General features: G+C 50.1%; 1 protein-coding gene across 1 annotated transcript in view; it reads right to left on the bottom strand.

Moving 5' to 3' along the window:
* The window catches only part of tncb (tenascin Cb), a 44,961-nt gene that overhangs the window by 13,405 nt on the left and 9,697 nt on the right, over window positions 1–21,859 (bottom strand). Inside the window, exons 2-10 of the mRNA XM_084467677.1 lie at window positions 18,037–18,632; window positions 15,965–17,185; window positions 14,575–14,838; window positions 13,926–14,041; window positions 13,075–13,228; window positions 9,134–9,403; window positions 6,544–6,729; window positions 4,732–4,821; window positions 4,242–4,505 (exon numbers count right to left, since the gene is read on the bottom strand). Coding sequence (XP_084323803.1) covers window positions 4,242–4,505; window positions 4,732–4,821; window positions 6,544–6,729; window positions 9,134–9,403; window positions 13,075–13,228; window positions 13,926–14,041; window positions 14,575–14,838; window positions 15,965–17,185; window positions 18,037–18,529 — 3,058 coding nt within the window. The 5' untranslated portion in view covers window positions 18,530–18,632. The remainder of the gene's footprint in view (window positions 1–4,241; window positions 4,506–4,731; window positions 4,822–6,543; window positions 6,730–9,133; window positions 9,404–13,074; window positions 13,229–13,925; window positions 14,042–14,574; window positions 14,839–15,964; window positions 17,186–18,036; window positions 18,633–21,859) is intronic.

Raw genomic sequence — 21,859 nt, forward strand, 5'->3', positions numbered from 1 at the left:
CATGTAGGTAGACACACGCACGTACGCACACAGGCACACACACTCACACATGCATGTACACAGATACATGAAAAAATATAAATGACACATGCAAATTAATAAATGAAGAACAGGTCTTTCTCAGGCACACCGGTGTTCTGAATGCTGCAGATTGTCTCATACAGCCAACAAACACCAAAGTGAGCTCTTGCTCAGCAGCTGTGTAAATCTCACAGACACAATCCTTATATCAGCTAAGAACTCGCTAACAAGAGGAGGGAAGAGGAAGAGACGAAGAGCTTGACATTCATCGTATCCCATTAGCATTTCCACCGATTCCCTTTTTGCGATCAGGCGAGTGGATCTTGAATGTTGTGTAGAGTGGAAATATGCCTTCATTTCCACTATAAAAACACAGGGTAAACAGGCGGTCGCAGCCCGTAGCCACTGTCTTTTATTTTGAAGGCGGTGTGAAAGAATAGAGACAGACTGATGAACCTCCAAAGGTGGGACAGAGCGAGAGATGTGCGGATGCGGCATGATTTAATGGCCTTGGATAAGCCATTAAAGATTTGTTTGAAGGCGCAGCGTAGCCCGTTTGTCCGACAGGAGTACACCGCTTTCTTCAAACCCTGAAGCCATACACCGTGCACACTCCATCACGCCAGCATACACCTAGGACGTGAGGAGGGAGAGGAAAGCGGAGAAGAAAGAGGATGAGTGAAAGCATCTCGGAGAGGGAGAATCGTGCAGAGAATAGCACTCTTGGAGCTCTAACCCAAGAACTCAATGTGATTTGTTGTGATTGCTCCATAAAGCGTTTTCTTGGAGCGCAGGCTGACAACACCACTGTAGGCGAACAGGAAGGTAAGTTGAAGAGGTTGGAAAGATTATAGATGTATTCTCTTCAATGCAGCATCCCAGCATCAGCAGTCTACCACACACAGCTGGCTGTTGACTTGCGTGGTTGACACCCCCGTCGGTGTGTGAATGTGTGCATGCATTGGTGAACGTTATTGTACAGCGCTTTGAGTGGCTACTGGTTAGAAAAGCACTGTATAAATGCATTCGATTTATACCTCTGGGCTTCATTGAGCAGGATGCTCCTAAACGACACGTAGCTGAACTCACCGTACATCGTTGTGGATATAAAAAATGACTCTAAGATGACTAAATAACCTGTAATAATCGTCGGTCACCAGAAACAGCTTTTGGCCTCCAGTGATCGGAGACTCAATGATCTGTTGTAAAGCAGCATTTATACCATGTGTTTACAACGCCAACCGAGTCTCAGAGAGGAGAAATCTTGTCCCTTTAATCCACGGATGAAACAGCCGGTGTGTTTCCCATTGATTGAGTGGTAAGATTAGAAGCCATCGCTGAGCACCATGCTCTGCCCAGCGACGGTGGACCACATGCGACCACATGCAGCTCCACCCACGCTTCATTCTCCTCTCCGGTTTGTGTTTGTCCTCACAAGCCATGTCAAGTCACCCAAATACTGGCGCCACTCAAACCGTACCGCATGTCACGAACACACAACCTGTTGCTGCTTAGTGCCTCATTTGAATCATACCAAATCAATCAATTCAGTGCTGAGTGTGCAGTTCTCGGTTTTGAGGGTTCCTGATTTTTGTTTGGCTTGTCTTGAGTGGTGGTGACAACTCAACAATGGAGATCTGCGTTGGTCATTGGTGGTGCGCCAGCGACCAACATTCAAAACATCTTGACTCTTCTTCAAGCACCACTACATGGTTATAATCTCATCTGCTTTAGATTCCTTCATATTGCTGAGTCTGAAGAACACCATGTGAGTAAAGAGAAGCAATGGCTGAGGGAGGTTTGATTCCCTATTCGCTGACACAGGGCTCAAGGAGTTCTCAGTGTCATCTTGGAACGGTTCTGTCCTTATCCTAACGTTATCCTATCACAGCCCATGACTGTCAGCCAGGAGGAGAGGACTAGAGTCCCCCCGAACCACCTTCACATACCCCCCCCCCCCATCTCTCCCTGGACCCCTGTCTCACCCCCCTCTCCATCCCATCTTACCTCACCCGGTCTCGCCTCATCCATCCATGAATAAACCTGAGTGTTTCTGCTGCGTGTGCGTATGTGTGGTGTGATTGGGGTGTGTGTGTGTGTGTGTGTGTGCATGTGCTTGTGTCTATGATGATAAACGGGCGTGGCTGTGGATTAAGAGGAGCCGGTGATTCCGGAGACAATGTTTCAACACGGCCCCCAGCATGGGGCCCTTTATCTCCAGGGGCCCTACAGTTCATCATGGTCAAATCACACAAAGGACGGATCACCCCAAGCAATTAGCACATCAATGAGCGCTGTGTACGGCACACACACACACACACACACACACACACACACACACACACACACACACACACACACACACACACTTCATGTCCACACAAGCACCTTTCCAGCCATGTTAATGCTCTCTCAACCACTCTCTCTCTCTCTCTCTCTTTCTCTGCCAAGCTTGCTCTGTATCTCTGTCTCTCTCCCTCTTTTTTTCCTTGTGAGCTCTCTCTCTCTCTCTCTCTCTCATTTACACCAACACACACACACACACACACACACACAGACAAACACCACATCGTCACACAGAGCCACTGCACAAATACACCTGTGTGTGTATTGAGTCCTTTGAGTGCCAACACACACACACACACACACACACACACACACACACACACTCACATACACAAGCACACACACACATACCCAAATGCACACACAGAAAGCCTTTTTGCGCCTTTGTGTCAAATGCAAAAAGCAACAAAAGACTGTTATTCAAACCGGCAAAACGATGGAAAAAAACTGCTTCTCCTTCGTGCAGAAATGGTTTCTGCCCCCGGCTATGCAGTTAATGGCTGCGTTACATAACTCCAACATTTTCCTCCGAGATGTTTGGTTTGGACACACTCCGACCACAGTCAGAGAAATGTCCCCATCATCTCAATGGTGTTTTATGTAGAAGGGGGGTAAAACAAATCCATCCAGTGCATGGGGTCTTGGGGGGCAAGGGCAATAGACAGAGAGCCTCAGTAAGAGAGACTAACAATGAGTTCGCTTCATTCCCTGGTTTGGCCGTCTGCTACCAGTCTAATCAAGCAGAAGAAACCTGTGGTTAATAAAGAAGTCACTTACAGCCCTCGCACAACAACACCAAACATTAGGTTATGAGGTCCAGACGAAATACAGTCAGGATTAGGGGCTGATTCCCTTCTGCTGTTGTGAATCAAGTATTTATTGGAGTGAAAATCAATCGCGCATGACAGGACTTTCCCCAAAACCATCCTGTTGCAAATCGAATTCCAACAGAAGACAGTCTGCCAATACCCTCAGTTATCCAGCTAAATATACGCTCAGACAGTCACGCAAACCTAAAACCCTAACCTAAAACGAATAACACTAAAGACTAAATGTCTGTTAGTTGTAACTTTATTTCTTGTCATGTCTTACATTTCTTGTTTCTATTCACTTGTGCAACGTTGCCAATAGCGACTGCTGCTCGCGGTTCTACTTAGATGATTGGCATGTTATCGTAAGTATTAAACCTTATTCAAGTAGGAACCGCTTGAAGCTAGGCCGCAGCATTTCAGTACAATCTACCTTCTGTGAATGCTGGTACGGCAATAGACTTGAATAACCTTGAGACTTCAAGTCCCACAGCCCAAACCCGCCTTCATAAAGGCCTTCAGGTTGTGTTCATTCTGAGGCTGCAGGGAAGGCTGCCGGCTCCCCTGTAAATTACCCTTCAGTGGGGCTTCACTAAGCGGAGGACAGGTGTGTCGCATCAATGCTTCATCAGCAGGTGACAAGGGTAACCCTGACAGCCAATCAGAGGTGACGCATGCAATTGAGCATGTATAACCTGGAGAGGGAGTCATCTAACGCAGACCATTGGTGGTGGGGGAGGGGAGGAGCCCTGACCTGTGGGGGCGGAGACTGTTGTGGGGGAGGGGTGGAGCCCTGACCTGTGGGGGCGGAGACTGTTGTGGGGGAGGGGTGGAGCCCTGACCTGTGGGGGCGGGGTCTTTTGTGGGGGAGGGGTGGAGCCCTGACCTGTGGGGCGGAGACGGTGGAGGGGGGGGTGGAGAACTGACCTGTGGGGGCGGGGACAGGGGGGGAGGGGTGGAGACAGTGGGGGTGGGGCAGTGACCTGTGGGGGCGGAGACAGGCAGGGTGGGAGGGGCACTGACCTGTGGGGACGGAGACGGTGGTTGGGGGGGAGGGGCACTGACCTGTGGGGGCGGAGACGGTGGTGGGCGTGCTGGTGCGACGGCCCCTCTCGGCGGCAATGCTGATGGTGTACAGCGTCCCCGGGCTGAGGCCCCTCAGGGTGTGGGTGTCATCGCTGCCGGGCACCGTCACCTCTGCCTTGTGGCCATCAGGCGACACACACACCAGCCTGTAGGCGTCCAGCTTGGCCATGGGCCGCCTCCACTCCAGGGACATGGTGGTCTCCGTCACCCCCACCACACGCAGGTCCCTGGGGGCGTCCAGGGCTGACAGAGAGGGGTGGAGGAGAGAGGAAGTGGGGGGGTGAGGAAGGGAAAGGAGAGATGAAGTTATGATTGATCAAATAATTGTATTTCAGATTCAATAGTGGAAAATGAAAAGGTAATGGACTACAGTGCTTTTCTAACCAGCGGCTGCTCAAATTGCTTTACAATATTGCCATAACCTGAGCCACATGCCGCCCATCACCAAAAGGTGCTTGGGAGGACTCACCTGTAACCGCGTTGGTGGTGGTGGGCAGGCTCTCGCGCTCCTCCTTCACGGCGGTGACCCCCATGCCGTACTCGGTGCCCGGTCTCAGACCTGGGGAGACGAGCACACCCTGGGCTTAGTTTGATGAAAATGTCTTGAAATGAACTCCTGGCCGAATAGCCCCATTAACACAGAACCTCTCTGCTCTCGTTCAGAACAGCGCTCAAAACCTTTCTGCAATGGCTGCTAACATCCTTTAACTTAAACCATAAAGTGAAGAAAAAAAAAGTGAAGTGCCAGAATGAGAGACCCTGTCTATCATTCTGCCACTTCATTTGTATGCTTTTTAAATGTTTTCATTATGCTTCAGCATCATCATCATTTTAACCTTCGATAGTTGTTGTTGCTCTTTCTAAAAGGACTTTGAGTATCGTGAAAAGCGCTCCACGCTCGTCATTCAGACCGCAGTTCAACATAACAAGAGTTTAAACTCTGTGTTATTCCCAGGCGAGGGTCCCTGCAGCTCTCCTGTCTCTGACGTGAGAACCAGACCCCTCAACAGACGGTTCCCCTCTTCCCTTTGTGGGGCCGGCTGACAGCCCTGAGCTAATGGGGTTCCGCGGGACGTGTATTTGCATTGATGGATCTGAAGGACTCTCCAGTCTGACTCTAAACGACGACCCCTGTATGATATGGGCCCGGGCCCGGGGGTTGGGGGAGTTTTGGGGGGTTCTCTCGGTCCGATCGCCTCCTAATTCCTTCATCGCATCCCCTGGAGGTCAATGTGCAGAGTCCTGTAGCATGAAATTACACCCAAAACACCCAGGGAGCCTATTATCAATAAAAGCCAGAAGCGTGAAGGCAATTACAGATAATAACTATGTAAGAGGGCTGCTGGGTGGGGGGTGATGGAGTGGTAGAGGGGGGAGGTGGTGGTGGGGGAGTGATGGAGTGGGGGAGGAGGAGGAGGTGTTGGTGGTGGAGGGTGAACGTAGTGGGTGAGGTGCTAGTGCTGGGTGGGGGTGGATGTAGTGGGGAAGGGGGGATGAGGTGGTGGTGGGATGGGTGGATGCAGTGGGGGAGGGGGGATGAGGTGGTGGGGGCTGGTGTAGTGAGGGAGGGGGAGGGGAAGGAGGAGGTGGGGTGGGCGTTCGACGATGTGGGCGAGTGGGTAGGTGGTGGTGGATGAAGTATTTCCATGTTGGGACGGCCCAACCAAGGACAAAGAAAGAGGTTTTCACAAAGACAGCGTGTCTCTTTTAGTTTTTGGCATGTTTTGGAGTCTTGTTCTGGGTGAATTGGCTTCACACTAGGCTGGCTCTCTCTCCAGAGATGGGGTACTATCTCACCTACTACTATCTCACAGAGCGAGGAAATCCAACCTGGTTCTCTCACATGACCCAGATATCGGTGGAAAAAGTGTATCATTAGTGAAACTATTTATATACTATTGTGGGACAGTTAGAAAATTAACTTTGTGTGTGTGTGTGTTACCTGTGATTCTGGCCCAAGGGTGTGTGTGCATGTGTGTTTTTATCTATGTGTGCGTGTGTGTGTGTGTGTGTGTGTGTGTGTGTGTGTGTGTGTGTGTGTGTGTGTGTGTGTGTGTGTGTGTGTGTGTGTGTGAGATTGTGTGAGTGAGATTGTGTGTGTGCGTGGGTGTGTGATAGTGTGTGTGTGGGTGTGTGATAGTGTCAGTGAGTGAGTGAGTGAGTGAGTGAGTGAGTGAGTTAGTGAGTGAGTGAGTGAGAGAGTGTGTGTCTGATAGTGTATGTGCCTGCATGCTTGTGTGTGTGTGTGACTGTGTGGTGTGTGCGTGTGTGTGTGTGTTACCTGTGATCTTGGCCCGGGTGTTGGCCCCGGCGCCGGGGGGGAACAGCATCTCTCCGTGCTCGCCCCCTGACAGTGTGCCGTACTTGATGCGGTAGTTGTCCACCGGGGCGGCGCTGTTCCTCCACTCCAGCGTCAGGCTCTCATCCGTCACCTCCAGGGTCTGCAGGTCCCGGGGCGCGTCCAGGTCTAGGGGGGCACAGACAGAGGGGTTCACCAGGAACACCAGACCTGGTCACTCTGGGTCCAGGTCTAGGGGGTACAGAGGGGTTCAGAGACACCAGTCCAGGGGGTCACACACAGAGGGGGTCAGAGACACCAGACAATGGTCTCTCTGGGTCCAGGTCTAGTGGGGCACAGAGGGGATCAGAGAGACTAGGACCACCTGACATGGTCTCTCTGGGTCCAGGTCTAGGGGGCACAGAGGGGTTCAGAGACACCAGACATGGTCGCTCTGCATCACGATGAGGCTGCGTGAAGTTGGCAAACTGAATATTACATTCAGAATTGTCAATCAATCAAGACAATCAAATTGTCTATCGTCAATGTTAAAAGCGTAATCAAAAAAGGGTCATCATTCCCAGGTGAGTTGGGACAGTTGAAGAGCATTCGCTGTTGAGCATTGAAGCCTTTTTGTATTTTTATCTTTGACAGAGGTAGAGCCATGGGACACGTCATCACAGCAACCACCCCCCCCCCCCCCCCCCCCCCCCCCCCCCCCCCCCCCGACATACACACACACACACAAACGCGAACATACACACAAACACACACATGCAGATCAGCATGGGGTCGTCCCTCATAAACAAACGGTAACCCGTAAAGAGTGTGTGGTCCAGACCCCCAGCGGTGACTCAGACCACCCTGAGAGAAACACCAGCCCATAACTACCTTCACCTACATCTACACCTAAAGCCACACCTCACTGTTGACGTTAATTGAGGAATCACTTCTCCTCAACATAGCTGAGAAAACGCTAACGGATCAATTTTTCACATACATTGTTTAATGGGCTTTTCACGCTTCATGAACCGGGCCGAGAAGCCAGACAGGAAAGTGGGTTTCAAGATCGAGAGGGAACAACATTTAGCATTGAACCGTAGATCGTAATCAAGCATGGGTCTCTCTGGGGGGATTGCCCACATGGTGAGCACACTAGCAGGCTGAGCCACTAAGCCTCCCAGAGAATCTTATCCTAGCTATTTTGTTGCATACGGGGAATGGGTTTACCTAACAACTGTTAGTGCTTGGCACTTCCTTACTGTACAGACATCGATATATTGTTGTTTCTCTTTCTTCTGACAAATGTACTAATAGTCTGCTAAACGCTCTAAATGTAAATGTAAATGCAGGGAAGACAAGAGTGTTCTGCAGGTCTGAAAGCACACAGTGTAAGAATAGACATTCAATAACACGCAAGTTTAAGCAAGCACTCCGATTGGTCAATTCCCATTTGAGCGTGTTTAAATGCCTGGTGAAAGAATGGACAAAAAGAGCGTGCATAATTACAGAAAGTATCGCTACGCTAACTAGCCAAAACTACTTTCATGAGCCTAGTTTCCATAACAAGGTTCAACTGACCAAGAGTCGGCTATCGTTACTATAGGAACTATTTTCTGATGGAGATGAACTCGGGCAGAAAGCTTGAATTTGAGGGCAAATTAACCCACAATATGAAAATATTTTACAATATTGTTGATAATGAAGATGGTTTGTGTTATTGAATTGCAATCTTACACTTGATGGCGTTCTTGAATGTCATTATTGGTACTTGAAGCACAGGACTTTGGAACTCGGCTGTGCTTCGCGTACCAATAATGACATTCAAGAACGCCATCTTGTGTAAGATTGCTTAATTTAACCACAGAGGCCTCCTCCTCCTCCTCCCGTCTCCTGAAGACATTACAAAGAACAGGGGAGCGGAGAGCACCTGTCGCACTGCCATGGTGCGAGGCTCGGGAACCGATTTTTATTTACTTAATTACATCCGCAGTCGCACTGGGATCAGCCAGCTCCCGTCTAAACCCCAGGGAAGAGGAAGACGCTCTGTGACTGTAACCCTCTGTAATTAAAGCAGGAGAGAGGCTCCAGAGCAGAAAATAAACCTCCAGCACACAGAAAGGCAGGGCGGCAGGTGTGTATGGATGACTGTTTCATGATCGCTTCACTACGGGACCTAGAAGGTGACGGCAGTAGGAGTTCAGTCAGTCAGAGTGAGTTCAGTCACTGTGAGATCCAATCAATGTGGTCACCGACCACATTTCACTCAATCACACCCAAGTCACAGACTGTAGCTGATACAGGATGTACTGTAGAGTAACCTGTCTCTAAAGTGAATTACGATGATTCTTCAGGGTCAATCGGTTTCCTTTTTGTACCGTGAAACGTAAAATGATCTCATACTGCTCCAGTCCTATCAAAATGTACAAAATATATGATTTCAAATATCTGAATATGGTGGCACCATCATCACCATATCCTTCATCTCACCCTCTGGGATGAATAAAGTGCTTTCTATTCAGCACCACCCCCTCCACCACCATCACCATCACCACCTCCACCATCATCATCATCATCATCATCACAGACTCACCTGTGAGGAAGGTCTCATAGACGGGCACGCTCAGCACGTCTCCCTTCTTGGCGGCGAGCGCCACCTGGTACTGGGTGTCGGGGCGCAGCGCCCCCAGGTGGTGTTGGGTCTCGGAGGATTCCAGCTCCACCACCTGCCGGTCAGCCGGGTCAGCGCTGGGCCCGTAGGACACACGCACGCCGTCCACCTGGGCCACGGGCTCGAACCACGTCACCAGGGCCGTGGTGTCCGTCACGTCGCGCACACTCACCAGGCCGGGGGCATCGATCCCTGGAGGGGTGGAGACATGCAGGGTTAGGGTGGTGCATCTGATGTGTTTAGTAGATGAAGCACTGGAGGAGGAGAGCTTATATCATTGTGCATAGCTTTAAAGTTAATATAGATACATAGACGTCTCCCTAAATGAAAGGCAGATGAAACAGATTTACAAAACTATTCAAACTATCAACATGGGGGTCGAAGACCTACCAGAAGAGATTCAAACACATCATTCATGGGGGCCCAGAATAAGTGGGAGTAAAATAGTCTGGCCGTCTGGTCTCTTTATATGAATCCCGGCATTATTGTCTACTTTAATTATATTTTTGGATTCTCTAGCCCTACTGGAAGGGATGTAATTAGGGGATCTAGGGTTCAAGGACACTTGGGAGTGAGCTAGAGACCACTTATATATGAAACAGGGCCTCAATGACATCTAAGATGTTTGTCCTGATGTCCTGTTTCCTGAGTTTGAGTGGCTCCCCTCAGGACGCAGGCTCCGCTGTCCGGGTTGCCGGACACAGGAGGAGGAGGAAGGAGGAAGGCAACCTTCATTTCGAGGGCTGTCCAGCTTATTAATAATCACTGATTCAGGAACATATGTTTAGAATTGCCTTCTATATGCACTTTTATTTTTATTTTTTATTTGAAGCACTAAGGAAGCACTTTAAAAACTTTAAAAACTTTAAAACTACTACTTTGTGTTGAATGATGAGGTGCGGTGTGTGCTGTGTGATTGTGCAGTGTGTCTGTGAATTGTGTATGTTGGTTGATTGTGCGGTATGCGTGCCGCTTATGTTTATGCATGCTGCTTATGGTTGTTGATTGTGTCCCTGAAGCTACTGTAATGCACCCTTTTAAATTGCCCCTTGGGGACAAATAAAGTGCTTTGAAGTTGAAGTTGAAGTAAGATGATAGTTTTGGGGCTCAAGCCCCACAGGAAGTGACTTATTCTATACAACCAATTCTGCGGTTGAGGTTGGAGAACAAGCTGCTCATACAGGTAAGCAGAACTGTTTTCCAATTCTAACCACCAGGACTGTGAAGGGCAGGCGACTCCCCGGCCTGTGGAAACCGATTAGTCGCATAACAACAACAACAGCGTGAGTGGAGCCTCAGCTTTCTGCAGTGGGGCTGATAAAACGGACCCAGCGTCGTGGGTTCAGCCCTGTCTCAGAGGGAGGGGGAGGCTCGTACTGGTATGTATACACCGTTCTCCTGGGTGACTCGCTGGCTGATGGTGAGACCCACATGGGGAGGGAGATAGGGTGGAGGTGGTAGGAGAGGGGGAGAGAAGAGGTGGTGGGGGAAGGGGATGGAGAAGGAGGTGGAGAAGACAGGGAAGGAGGTGGAGAAGGGAGAATGTATTGATGGAGATGGAGGAGAGGGGGGGAAGGTGAGGATATAGAGGGGAGGGAAAGGGTGAGGTAATAAGTGGAGGAAAGATGGAGGAGTGATGGGGGAGAGGTGGAGGAGAGGTGGAGGAGGGCTGATCCTACTTCACACCATTAGTTGCTCAGTGGGAGCTCTCTGATGCACCGAGCTGTAATGGCAGATATTTAGAGAGGTGGAGAGACCCGGAGAAAACACAACCTTATAATCCAGCCGCCGCTGACGTTACGCATGGTTATGTGTGTGTGAACGTGTCTGTGTGAGTTTGTGTATGTGTGTGTGTGTGTGTGTGTGTGTGTGTGTGTGTGTGTGTGTGTTGTGTATGTGTATGTATGTGTGTGTGTGTGTGTGTGTGTGTGTGTGTGTGTGTGTGTGTGTGTGTCTGTGTGTGTGTCTGTGTGTGTGTTTGTGCATAGGTCTTAGTGTGAGATTTAATTTATATTGTGTCGAGAACAACAAACAAAGAAATGCTTGGATGCATGTGCATACATGACTCTATGTGTGTTTGCATATGTGCGTCTTCATGTTTGAGTCTCTGCCTTTGTGCAACTCAAGCTGCTCATGTGTCAAACGTTCTCATCTGTTCATATCAGCCCTGATCCCGGGTAGCGTACTTACTTCACCATATAAATAGGACCGTTCATGAGCGGCCCCCCATGGGGACGGTGATAAGGCTTTACGCCGGCTTAATGACATTTCCACGCACATGACTGCTTGTTCTGGCAAACAGCAGACCACTCCTGCACAACGGATCACCAAGGGCTGCGCTGGAATCAATGCCAGGAGGTGATTGTGAGGAGGAGGAAGGGGTGCTGAATAGCACAAATGTTTCTCCTTTCACATATTGAAATGGCTTTATGTTCATTTACTTTAACTCCCCGAGGTCCAGAGCGACACTAACTATTTGAATACGGACCACGGAATTTATTATTCCACTGAAATCCTTTTTCCAAAAAAGCAGCCTTTAAGTTCGGCCTGTCGTTCTGAGCGTTAACGGCCTCTCCGGGGCCCTTGGAGCCAACAAACGGAGGCTGTGGCCCTCGCCAGGTGAGGTGTATAAACGTCACCCCTGTTCATATCGATCCTAAACTTCTACGTTCCTCTGCTACAAACAATTAGGGCTTCACACTGATGGACAGATGGAGACTGAATTCTCCACAAATCCCCACAATAAGAGAGTGAAATCTATACGGCCTCTCTCCTTCTCACCGCTAAATCACATCTCTGCAGTGAAACTTAATGAGCAGATCATTCAGGCTTGGCAGCTGGGGTTTTAATAGACTTGCGGTGGGGATAAGCCATCGATGAATGTGGAACGCAGCCCCGGGTTTCAAGTTGACAACCTTGTTTCTCGTTTAGTGGGGAGAGTCGGCGGCGATGACTTAGCCCTTCAAGAACCTGTATTTCGGGAAACCCTGTCTCCTGCCTGAGCGCCTAAAGAGAGAGCTTTAAGGATTATTCCCCCCCCTCGTAAACTACGCAGGGATTAGTAGTGGAAACGACAAGGTCTGCGGTTTTTTAGTAATTGTGCATAAACAGAGTCCTGCCTGAAAAGCAGGGTAAAAGCAGCCTTCTTTCTAATGCTTATTGAATTATGAAACTTTCAATTGCATTCCATGGATTGGTCATTTGAGGCAAATCCCATTAATGATCAACATGTTAAATGAACAACAGTAGCTTGATGCAGTGCTTTGCATGTAATAAACATTGTTGATTTGGATGAACCCTCAGTGTGTGTGTTGGGTGGGTTGGTGTGATAGTTTGCTGTCACTACGACAACATCCACACAGATCACTTAGAAATACAATAATAGGGTTTCATATTAAGAGCCTTAAGGTAGTTAGATAAGTTATCATTATCTCCAATCCTATATTTGAGACCATCTGAGTGTGGTTGCATTACAATCCAAGTAGTTTGTAGAAATCAATCACTCATTATCATTCATTAACTGCACATTTCAACATGTCTGCATACTTGTTACAAAACAACCCATTGAAAAGCTTGGGAAGAGTGTGTGTGTGTGTGTGTGTGTGTGTGTGTGTGTGTGTGTGTGTGTGAATACGTAGGTCTTAGTGTGAGTGTAGATTCCTTTTGATTCTAAACCGAGAAATGCCTGGACGCATGTGCATGTTTGTGTTTGCAATTGTGAATCTGTGTGTGTTTGCATACATGCATCTTCATGTTTGTGTCTCTGCCTTTGAAAGGCAATAGGTTCCCCCGTCAGAAGTTAATGAGATGAGGAGACCCTAAAGCAGCTCCTAAGGCCACGTTGAACCAGGGAGCAGACTCACGGGTGACCACGTTCTTGGAGGCGGGCGGCCCGCGGTTCTTGTTCTTCACCACCTCTAGCTTGACCTCGTACTCCTGGCCTGGCCCCAGGCCCGACTGCTCGAAGGTGGTCTCAGGCTGGCCCAGGCTGTTCAGGATCTCCCCGTTCTCCTCTTTCTGCGGGCAGAACAACACACAACTCGAAAGCTCAAACCATCTTCAGACATCAGAAGCCCAGGCGCTGGTGTCTGTACCGAGGGTGGAAGATGGTTTGGACGTTGTGTGTTGTTCGGCAGAACAACACACAACGTCTCAAAGCATCTTCCACCGTCGGTACAGACACCAGCAGCCCAGGCACTGGTGCATCACACAGCGCCTTCTGCTGCAGGGCTGCAGGGTGAGGTCTGGGGGTCCACTCAACTGGCCCCCTCCCTCTGGTGACACCCAGACACTCTGGGTGTTATGCCTAACAGACCGTGGTTCTCTCGTGTTTCAGCACTTAAACTTGAAATACATTTTGTAGACGCATTTCAGAAAGAAAACAAAGCCTTCAACAAACACAGCAATTACCGGACGTGCCGTCCGAGCCGTCGGCCCAGAAAGCTTTGATACGTGCAACTGCTGACTGAGCCCGGGTACGGCTAATCTGTTTTCCACACGACAGCTACTCCGGTTCACATGCACACGCATTAGGCAATTATTGAGTTTCAAATTGAAGCTCCACGCTCGGCGGGACATATAGGGTTTCCAAAGGCAAACACAGATAATGACAGGCTGCGGTGGGCTTTTTGAGTTTCCACTGGCTTCTGTGCAACATGGGATCCATGCTAATGACGTAACGGCGCAGTGGTGGAGATAGAGGCCCTGGACTCACGGTGTTCCTGAAGATGAGGTTCCAGCCGTCGAAGGGCATGTCCAGGGGGTCCCACTGCACCTGCACCGACGTCTCCCGCACCGACTTGAACTTCAGGCCCTCGGGCTCGGGCAGATCTGAGGAGGTCAGGGGAACATGTGAGATTTCTCCTGACGCAACATGTTCTCAAGAGTACAACAGTTACCAGGACTACCCACCAGATCAAACATGATCCCAACAGAATCTTAACATTACAAATAATTTTTTTGAAAACGACATCATTGATCTTGGTGGCATGTTCTGCATCCAACAGATTTCATACATTTGGAAAATGTTGCAGCATTTATTCCATTCTAGTTGTAAACTATAAGCAATCCAAGTAATTTACAGTTGTTTTCTTTGCTTCTTTTCTGCTACATAGCTGGCCCTGGTCTTGTTGTGAAAATGTAAATGCACCGAATAACCATGTGATATTCTGCCTTTGACCATCACACACTTGGTGGTCAAAGACAGAATGTCAATATATGCACCAGTGGGTTTGGTACAGAGGAACACATATCCGCTTTGGCATTCAGCCTTCATATGAAGAGGAGTGCTGGACCTAGGAGGCACGGAGGAACTCATATCGACATGACCTTCAGCCTTCATAAGGCAGAGGAGGAGGACCTACGTGTGGACACGCGGGCGCTGACGGGGATGCTTTTCTTGTTCTTCAGGATGGCGTAGACGCTGATCAGGTACTCCACGCCAGGCTCCAGCTCCTTGATGGTGGCCATCTTTTGGTCCCCGGGGACCCGCAGGTCCATCTCCAGACCCCCCATGGCCGTGGGCATGTAGGTGACCAGGTACTCCGTCACCACCATCTCGTTGACCCAGGACAGGTCCACCGTCTCGGGGTTCACCCCCACCACCGTCAGGTCCTTGGGGGGTGAGACTGAGGGAGGAGCATGAGGAGATGTGCAGGTTAGCGTCACAAGTAACTTAAAGTATGAAAGGGATTAATCACTTTCATTAAACACATTAATCACAAAAATGCCATAATTTACATAATTTATGTTTTAATGGCATTTTTCGATCATATATAGTTAAATTTTCTACATATATTTTTACATTGCATTGTCTCTTTGAGCATCTTAAAAATCAGTAACATTTATTATTAGTAGTAGTGACTGTAAAAAAATATATACTTCAAAAGGGTTGAGAAACTTTGAGATTAAGATATTTTTACCACCAGACTCCTACAGAATCTTCTCTTGGGAGAGGCCAGTAAAGAGACTACAGGCCAAAACGAAACACTACTCCTCGATGTAAGTGTGTGACAGCAGCCCACTCTGGGAATGACCACAGAGGTCTTTAAACCTTAAGACCACTATTATCATGTTTCAGTGCAACGAGACCCTCTTTGATCTGGGGAATTACGAGGCCCACCAGATGCTACTTTCTGGGCCAAGGTAGGTATTCGTGTGCAAACAGAGGTCCGTTTACAGAAGCTACTTGTACTTTTCCCCACATTGTGGCAGAAAATTCTTTAAAACAGATCATTAGCTCACTCTGAGCACAAGGCCCCGTGGTAAATCACAGAGCATATGTGGTTTACCATCGTTCTAAGAATCGCTCACTCAGAGAAAGGTAAGCTGCCATGTACTAGTGTCTCCCCAGGTAGAATTGTCAATAGACATAACGAATAGGAAGTTGAATCTTCTGTTTAGTACACAGTAGTATTTCATGTTTTGTTTCTTACAGATTTTCAACCTCACCTCTTATGCTACAGACCAATGTTGCTGTTTCCAAAACATGTAGATAAACTGCACTTTGGATCCTATATCCGAGAATATCGGCTTACTCATTGGGAAAAATTATTGATGCATTCTTTGATGCGTAAATATATCTAAATAAATCTAGCAAACAAGGAATGATAGTAAATCTATCACTTCCTTATTGTATCTTCTTATCTTATGAGCGAAGCTAGTAAGTTAGTTAGTTCATTTCAATGACGCACGCCTGCCCGTCAGCGGCTGCTACATCAACTCCATCTGAATCACTTCAATCCCGTATCTCACCCTCTGAGCAGTCATCGCCGATGAATCCCTCGTCGCACACGCACATGCCGTTCACACAGCGGCCCTGGTTCTGGCAGTCCCCGGCGCAGGTGAGCAGCGAGCAGTCCGCCCCAGCGAAGCCCTCAAAGCAGACGCAGTTCCCGTCCACGCAGTATCCTCTCTCCAGACAGTTGTTGGGGCACGTCTTCTCGCTGCAGTCCTCGCCCACGAAACCCTCTTTGCACACGCACTGACCATTGACGCAGCGCCCGCGGTCCAGACAGTTGTTGGGGCAGGTGAGCTCTCCGCAGTCCGGGCCCGTGAAGCCCTCCAGGCACACGCACTTCCCGTCCACACACTCCCCGCGGCCCATGCAGTCCTTGGGGCAGGTCTTGATGCTGCAGTCGTCGCCCGTGAAGCCGTAGTCACACACGCACTGGCCGTTGACGCAGCGGCCACGGTCCAGGCAGTTGTTGGGGCAGGACAGGTCTGCGCAGTCATCGCCCTGGTAGCCCGCGTCGCACACGCACTCCCCGTTCACGCACTTACCCCGGTGGTTGCAGTTGTCCGGGCAGGAGAGGATGTCACAGGCCTCGCCCTCGAAGCCCGGGTCGCAGATGCACTTGCCGTTGAAGCAGTGGCCTCGCGCGTTGCAGTTGTCGGGGCACGTGAGCTTGGAGCAGTCCTCACCGACGTAGCCGACGTGACACACGCACTGGCCGTTCACGCACATGCCGCGGTTGTTGCAGTTGCCGGGACAGGTGAGGTCGCCGCAGTCCTCCCCGCTGAAGCCCTCGTCGCAGTAGCAGGTGCCGTTGTCGCAGCGGCCGCGGTCATAGCAGTCGTTGGGGCAGATGAGCTCCGAGCAGTCGTACCCGGTCCAGGGCTCGTCGCACACGCACTCGTCCTCCACGCAGCGGCCGCGGCCCAGGCAGTTGTTCAGGCAGTTGGTCTGGGAGCAGTCCTCCCCGATGAAGCCCTCGGCACACTGGCAGGAGCCATCCATGCACTGGCCGTAGTCGCCGCAGTCCATCAGGCAGACCTCCAGGCTGCAGTCGTCCCCGCTGAAACCCTCAAAGCACACACACTTGCCGTCCAGACAGCGGCCCTGGTCCTGACAGTCGTTGGGGCACTCGGGGTCGGTGCAGTTGGGGCCCTTCCAGCCCGCCTCGCACACACAGCCGCAGGTCTCACTGCTCCAGTTCCCTCGGCCGTTGCAGTAGGGCTTGGTGGCCACCTCGCCTGGGGGCAGACAGAGAGGTTAAGTGTTTGTCCTAGACACCTCCGCAAGGATACAAACATTCATCATTCTGCTATTGCTACTGGGCTGGATCACAGGGGTACTGGGGCATACTGCAGCATGAAGTTGGAACAACTAGGATAAAGTCGGACTAGGATACTATTCCACTACAGGGTCATACAACCTCATCATCCACTCCTACAATCAATATTCATGTCTTCGACAAGCTGAGCCTGCTTGCCTTTAAAGGTGACAAGAAACAAAAAAGATCTGGCAGAAACCCACCCAAATATAGAGAGAACATGCAAACTCAATACAGGCCGCATCTTAGCCAGAAATCAATACCCCAAGCTTCTGACCACCGTAAGGCCATATCTAGGGTTCTAACTACTATCCATGGAGCCTCCTCTAGGGCACTTAATAGCTACCATGGAGCCACCTCAAGGGCACTAACTACCCACGATGCAGTGTCACATCTCACCCCCTCACCCTAATTGTTTTCACCTGTCCCTCATCAACATTCCCCTCCTAGTGTATTTAGTCAGCATGTTTCCCTTCCTCTGTGCCAGTTCGTCTTTGTTATTTGTATCAAGCGTCCTGGCATTTTCCCTGTGATATTACGGTTCCTGGTTTTCAGATTCCTGCCTGCTTACTCCCGACTATGCCATTGCCTTCTCTCTGCCGGATTGTTGGCCTGATCTACAACTGATTTCCAGTGTACCAACCTATCCGCTAGTTAAGACCATTCTTTCGACACAAACTTCTGCCTCACGGGTCATGCTTTTGAGTCCTATTTCCGCTGCTGCTCAACCAGCCGTTACATGCAGCCACCTCTGGGACATGATGTTCCTACCCGTCACTGGCGCTCCGCAGCAGGCCGTCCCACTGCTGCACTGCTCCCTCAGGCCGGACAGCTCTGACTCCAGCATCTCCAGCCGGTTCAGGATGTCCTTGATGTCGGGCAGGTTGTTGTTGCAGCCGCAGGCCTGCTTGGGGATGTTGATGCGGTGCGTGAACACGATCTGGTTGTCGCCGTCCATCGTCTGCTCCAGCTGCTCGGTGCTCTGGACGTCCGACGCCCCCCTCTTGTGTTTGGCCTCGCTGGAGCTGCCGCTGGAGGGGGCGTCCAGGTCCACGGAGCAGAGGGAGGCGGCCGGGACGTTGATGTTGTAGACGTGGTTGAAGACCACGGGCTGTTCCGGGTGGGGCAGAGTGAAGTTCTCCTGGGACTGGGGAGCCAGGGCCTCCCGGCGGTGGCGGAGCACCTTCTTGACTAGGCCAGCCGAGGAGAGGTGGAGGAGGAGGGCCACGCCCACCAGGCCCAGCAGGGCGTTCTTCATCCCCATGACGAAGGGAGCCTGTCACAGACGATGGCGGCCCAGAGGGAAAGGGATTGGCTGTTCTGGTGTCTCGTCTCTTGGATTGGGTGGAACGGGGATTCTTGAAGCCCTTGGAGAAAAAGAAGCAAAGAAGCACGATATATGTTAGGGATTGACGATTTCTGACTTTTCTAGAGAAATTGTGGAATTCATTTTGAAATCTAATTCCACAAAAACGCAACATCACCAAACGAAAATCTATTTGCTACATATTTTACAGCCAATGTTCACATTGACATTCTTATCTTCCTTACAAAAAAAGAACTATTGCACAACCCAACAACATCATATCAACAACAACTTAAGAGCAAGATGCAAGAAACATCAGCTCACATAACAGAGCTGGGTTGCAAAAGGATCATTCAACAAAGGTTCAAACATATCTCTCTGAATGTTAGGCAAACAACACAGATCCATATTGCCCTTCTATTCCTTGGCGTGCCCTTGCCATATAGCATGGGAACAGCAGTAGTACCCCCCCTCCCTCCTCCCATGAACACAAGGGACCAAAGCCACAGTGAAATGTCACAGAATCTCCACACGACAAAAGCAATTAACTTTCCACTGCCGTCCCTCAACAAAGGACCAACTTTCAGAGGCGGAGAGTTGTCGCCACGTGGACGTTGAGATGGACACTCAGGAGATGACATCATCACGGTCATGCTTCCTGCTGGTCCTCTGAGGAACCGAGAGCTGTAATTAAACCAGAGGCTGTGGGTAACCTTGAGGCTCAGAGGGCTGACTCCCAGAACAATGGTTCCTGCCAAAGGCTGCCATGAACAGCAGGTAACACCTGCATGGTTGCATTGGTGGGAGTAAGGGAGGGGGTTTAAATAGTAGGACCTTCAACACAGTTTTCCCCCAGCAAGTCAAAACCACAGCCTTTCTCCTGGAAGATTAATAGAGGTAGTTGGGTTGGAACATCTGTGGAAAGATGCTGAAAGCGACCAGGGTCTGAAACTTTTCCCTCGTTTTCAGCATTTCCTGCACCACCCCCATAGCGGCAGCAGTTTTCGTTTAGTAACGTGACCCTCCCTACCTACACCTGAGGTTATTGGTGCTGTTTCACAAGGACCTTGTGCAGACACAAGACTCCCTTCAAAAAGTTACGGCCTGGAACAAAATCTGCTGATGGTCGTATTTGTGGTCTCAGACAAACCGCTATTTCTTTTTTTCAACTCTTTTATCCTGAGATTAAATAAACTTGTTATACTGCTCAATTTAAAGAGCGCTCTCCCTGTCTGGACTAAACATGCTCTGACCAAAAGTTTTTTTTTTCTCCTCTTAATGACAGGGCAATGAATATGTTAAATTAAGGCTTGAGTTGGAACTTCTTGGCCTCAGTGCTGCACTGTTCACTGTGTCTGAGTCAGAACAGGGGAAAAGTTCACACAGCAACAACAGATATCCGGTCTTGTTGTGTTGCCTGACTCGGATTGTTGAGATGATTTCAGTCCAGGTCTCCCACACCTCTTTAGAGATGCTGACACCTGCACCTACCTGCACAACCCACCATGTGCTGCTCAGATTCCGAGAAGACTAATGGCAATTGGTACGATCATCAAACACAACTCAGCGGTTTATAGCGTGAATAATTTGTTGAAGGCCCCGGTTGTGATCGCAGCAAAACCACAGTGCATAGTTCAACCATCTTACTCCCAGCGTGAGCCTCTCCTCTGAGCGGATTTACATTTGATTCCAGTTTAGTGAAAGGTTGCTGGAAGAAGCCCCTAGACTGGGGTGACATGGGAGCAGAGCGATCATCGGTCTCTCTCTCTCTTGGCTGGCTTCGCTGCTCAGGAACCCATCTGCAGGGGAGCCTCTCAATCCCGTCAAGCTGCTGGGTTTGAGCACCTTAAGAGGGCTCTCTGCCTGTACGGCTTCCACAGCCTGAACCGCCCCCTCCGTCCCACCCCCACTCCCATCGCAGGCTCTGTGTCCCTGGGTGAGACAGGCAGGGCTGGGTGCCCCTCTGATGGACGTGCCGGGGAAGTGCTAATGTGACTAATGCAGCCCGCTGATGGGAAGCTAAGCTACGATCTGGCCCTCGGGGGTAGCCAAGGAGCTAACCTCCCCCGCACCCCACCCAGCCACACTACCCTCCCCCAGCCCAGCCAGACTCCCCCACCACACCGCTCTCCCGCGCCATGCTCATGCATGTGGGAAAAAAACACACACACACACACACAGATGTACACACTATGCAAAACAGCATGCAAGACCACATAGACACAGCCATAAGCCTGCTCACACACAACAGTGACACAAATGCATACGCACACACACACACACTATGCAAAACGGTGTGCAAAAACCCTTAGACACATCCGTTACCCTGTGCACAAGCATACACAAACACACACACACACACACACACACACACACACACACACACACACACACACACACACACACAAACAGACACCTACACAACAACCGCGGAAACTAAGTCACACTGCTGTGGCCAAGCATCACAAACTAGGGATTAAATCAACAAAATAGCCAGAAAATTGCTTTGAGCGGCTGCAAGGGGTTTTAGTTCTGGGCGGATGGTTGGCTTTCTCACTCTGAAGCCTGGCTGCCATCCACATGGAGCCAACAAGCAAGGCAACCCGGTGAGACCAAGACCGGCTTTGTGCCACAATCTGTGGCTCTGGCCACAAAACTTATCCCCCATTATTCAGAAAAAGATAGAAAGAGGAAACCCTGGCAGAATCGATAATGTGCTGGGACTCAGAAGAGGTACCTGCTGCAGCGCTGGTGTTTATTAAACAGGGAGGGCCTCGGAGGACTATGAGAATGTGTGTGTGTGTGTGTGACCCTGGGAGAACCGATTTCCCACTCTTTGCCTTGACCCCCCCCCCCCCCCCCCCCAACCCCCCACGGAGAGTAGGTCGCTATGGAAACGCAGCTGGTAGCTGGCATTCTGGGAGCAGACTTGACACAGTTTGACTGTTGCTGCTTTGTCGGTCTCACTCACTTTGTTTGTAGCTTTCTCAAAGGGGCGACCCAACATGCGAGCTGCCATGGTGTAATGTGAGGTGAGTTCTGCGAGGTCCAAACCTGCTGGCGCCGAGCCCCCCGGCCCACCACGGATCGAAGCAGTAAGCCTGCTATTGAGCGAGGGGAACGAAGGCAGCACTTGAAAGTTGTTTTTGTTTTTTGCGACAAACAAAGTTGTCGCGCCGAGTTGTTTTAAAAGTCCCAGCCCGACAACCGGGAACCCTGGTTCCCCCCGGTGCCAGAAACGTTCTTGAACTTTCTGAATGCTCTCATTCTGGTCTCAGTCTCTTTGGA

The sequence above is a fragment of the Micromesistius poutassou genome (assembly GCF_964030765.1).
Source record: "Micromesistius poutassou genome assembly, chromosome: 5".
Classification (NCBI taxonomy): domain Eukaryota; kingdom Metazoa; phylum Chordata; class Actinopteri; order Gadiformes; family Gadidae; genus Micromesistius; species Micromesistius poutassou.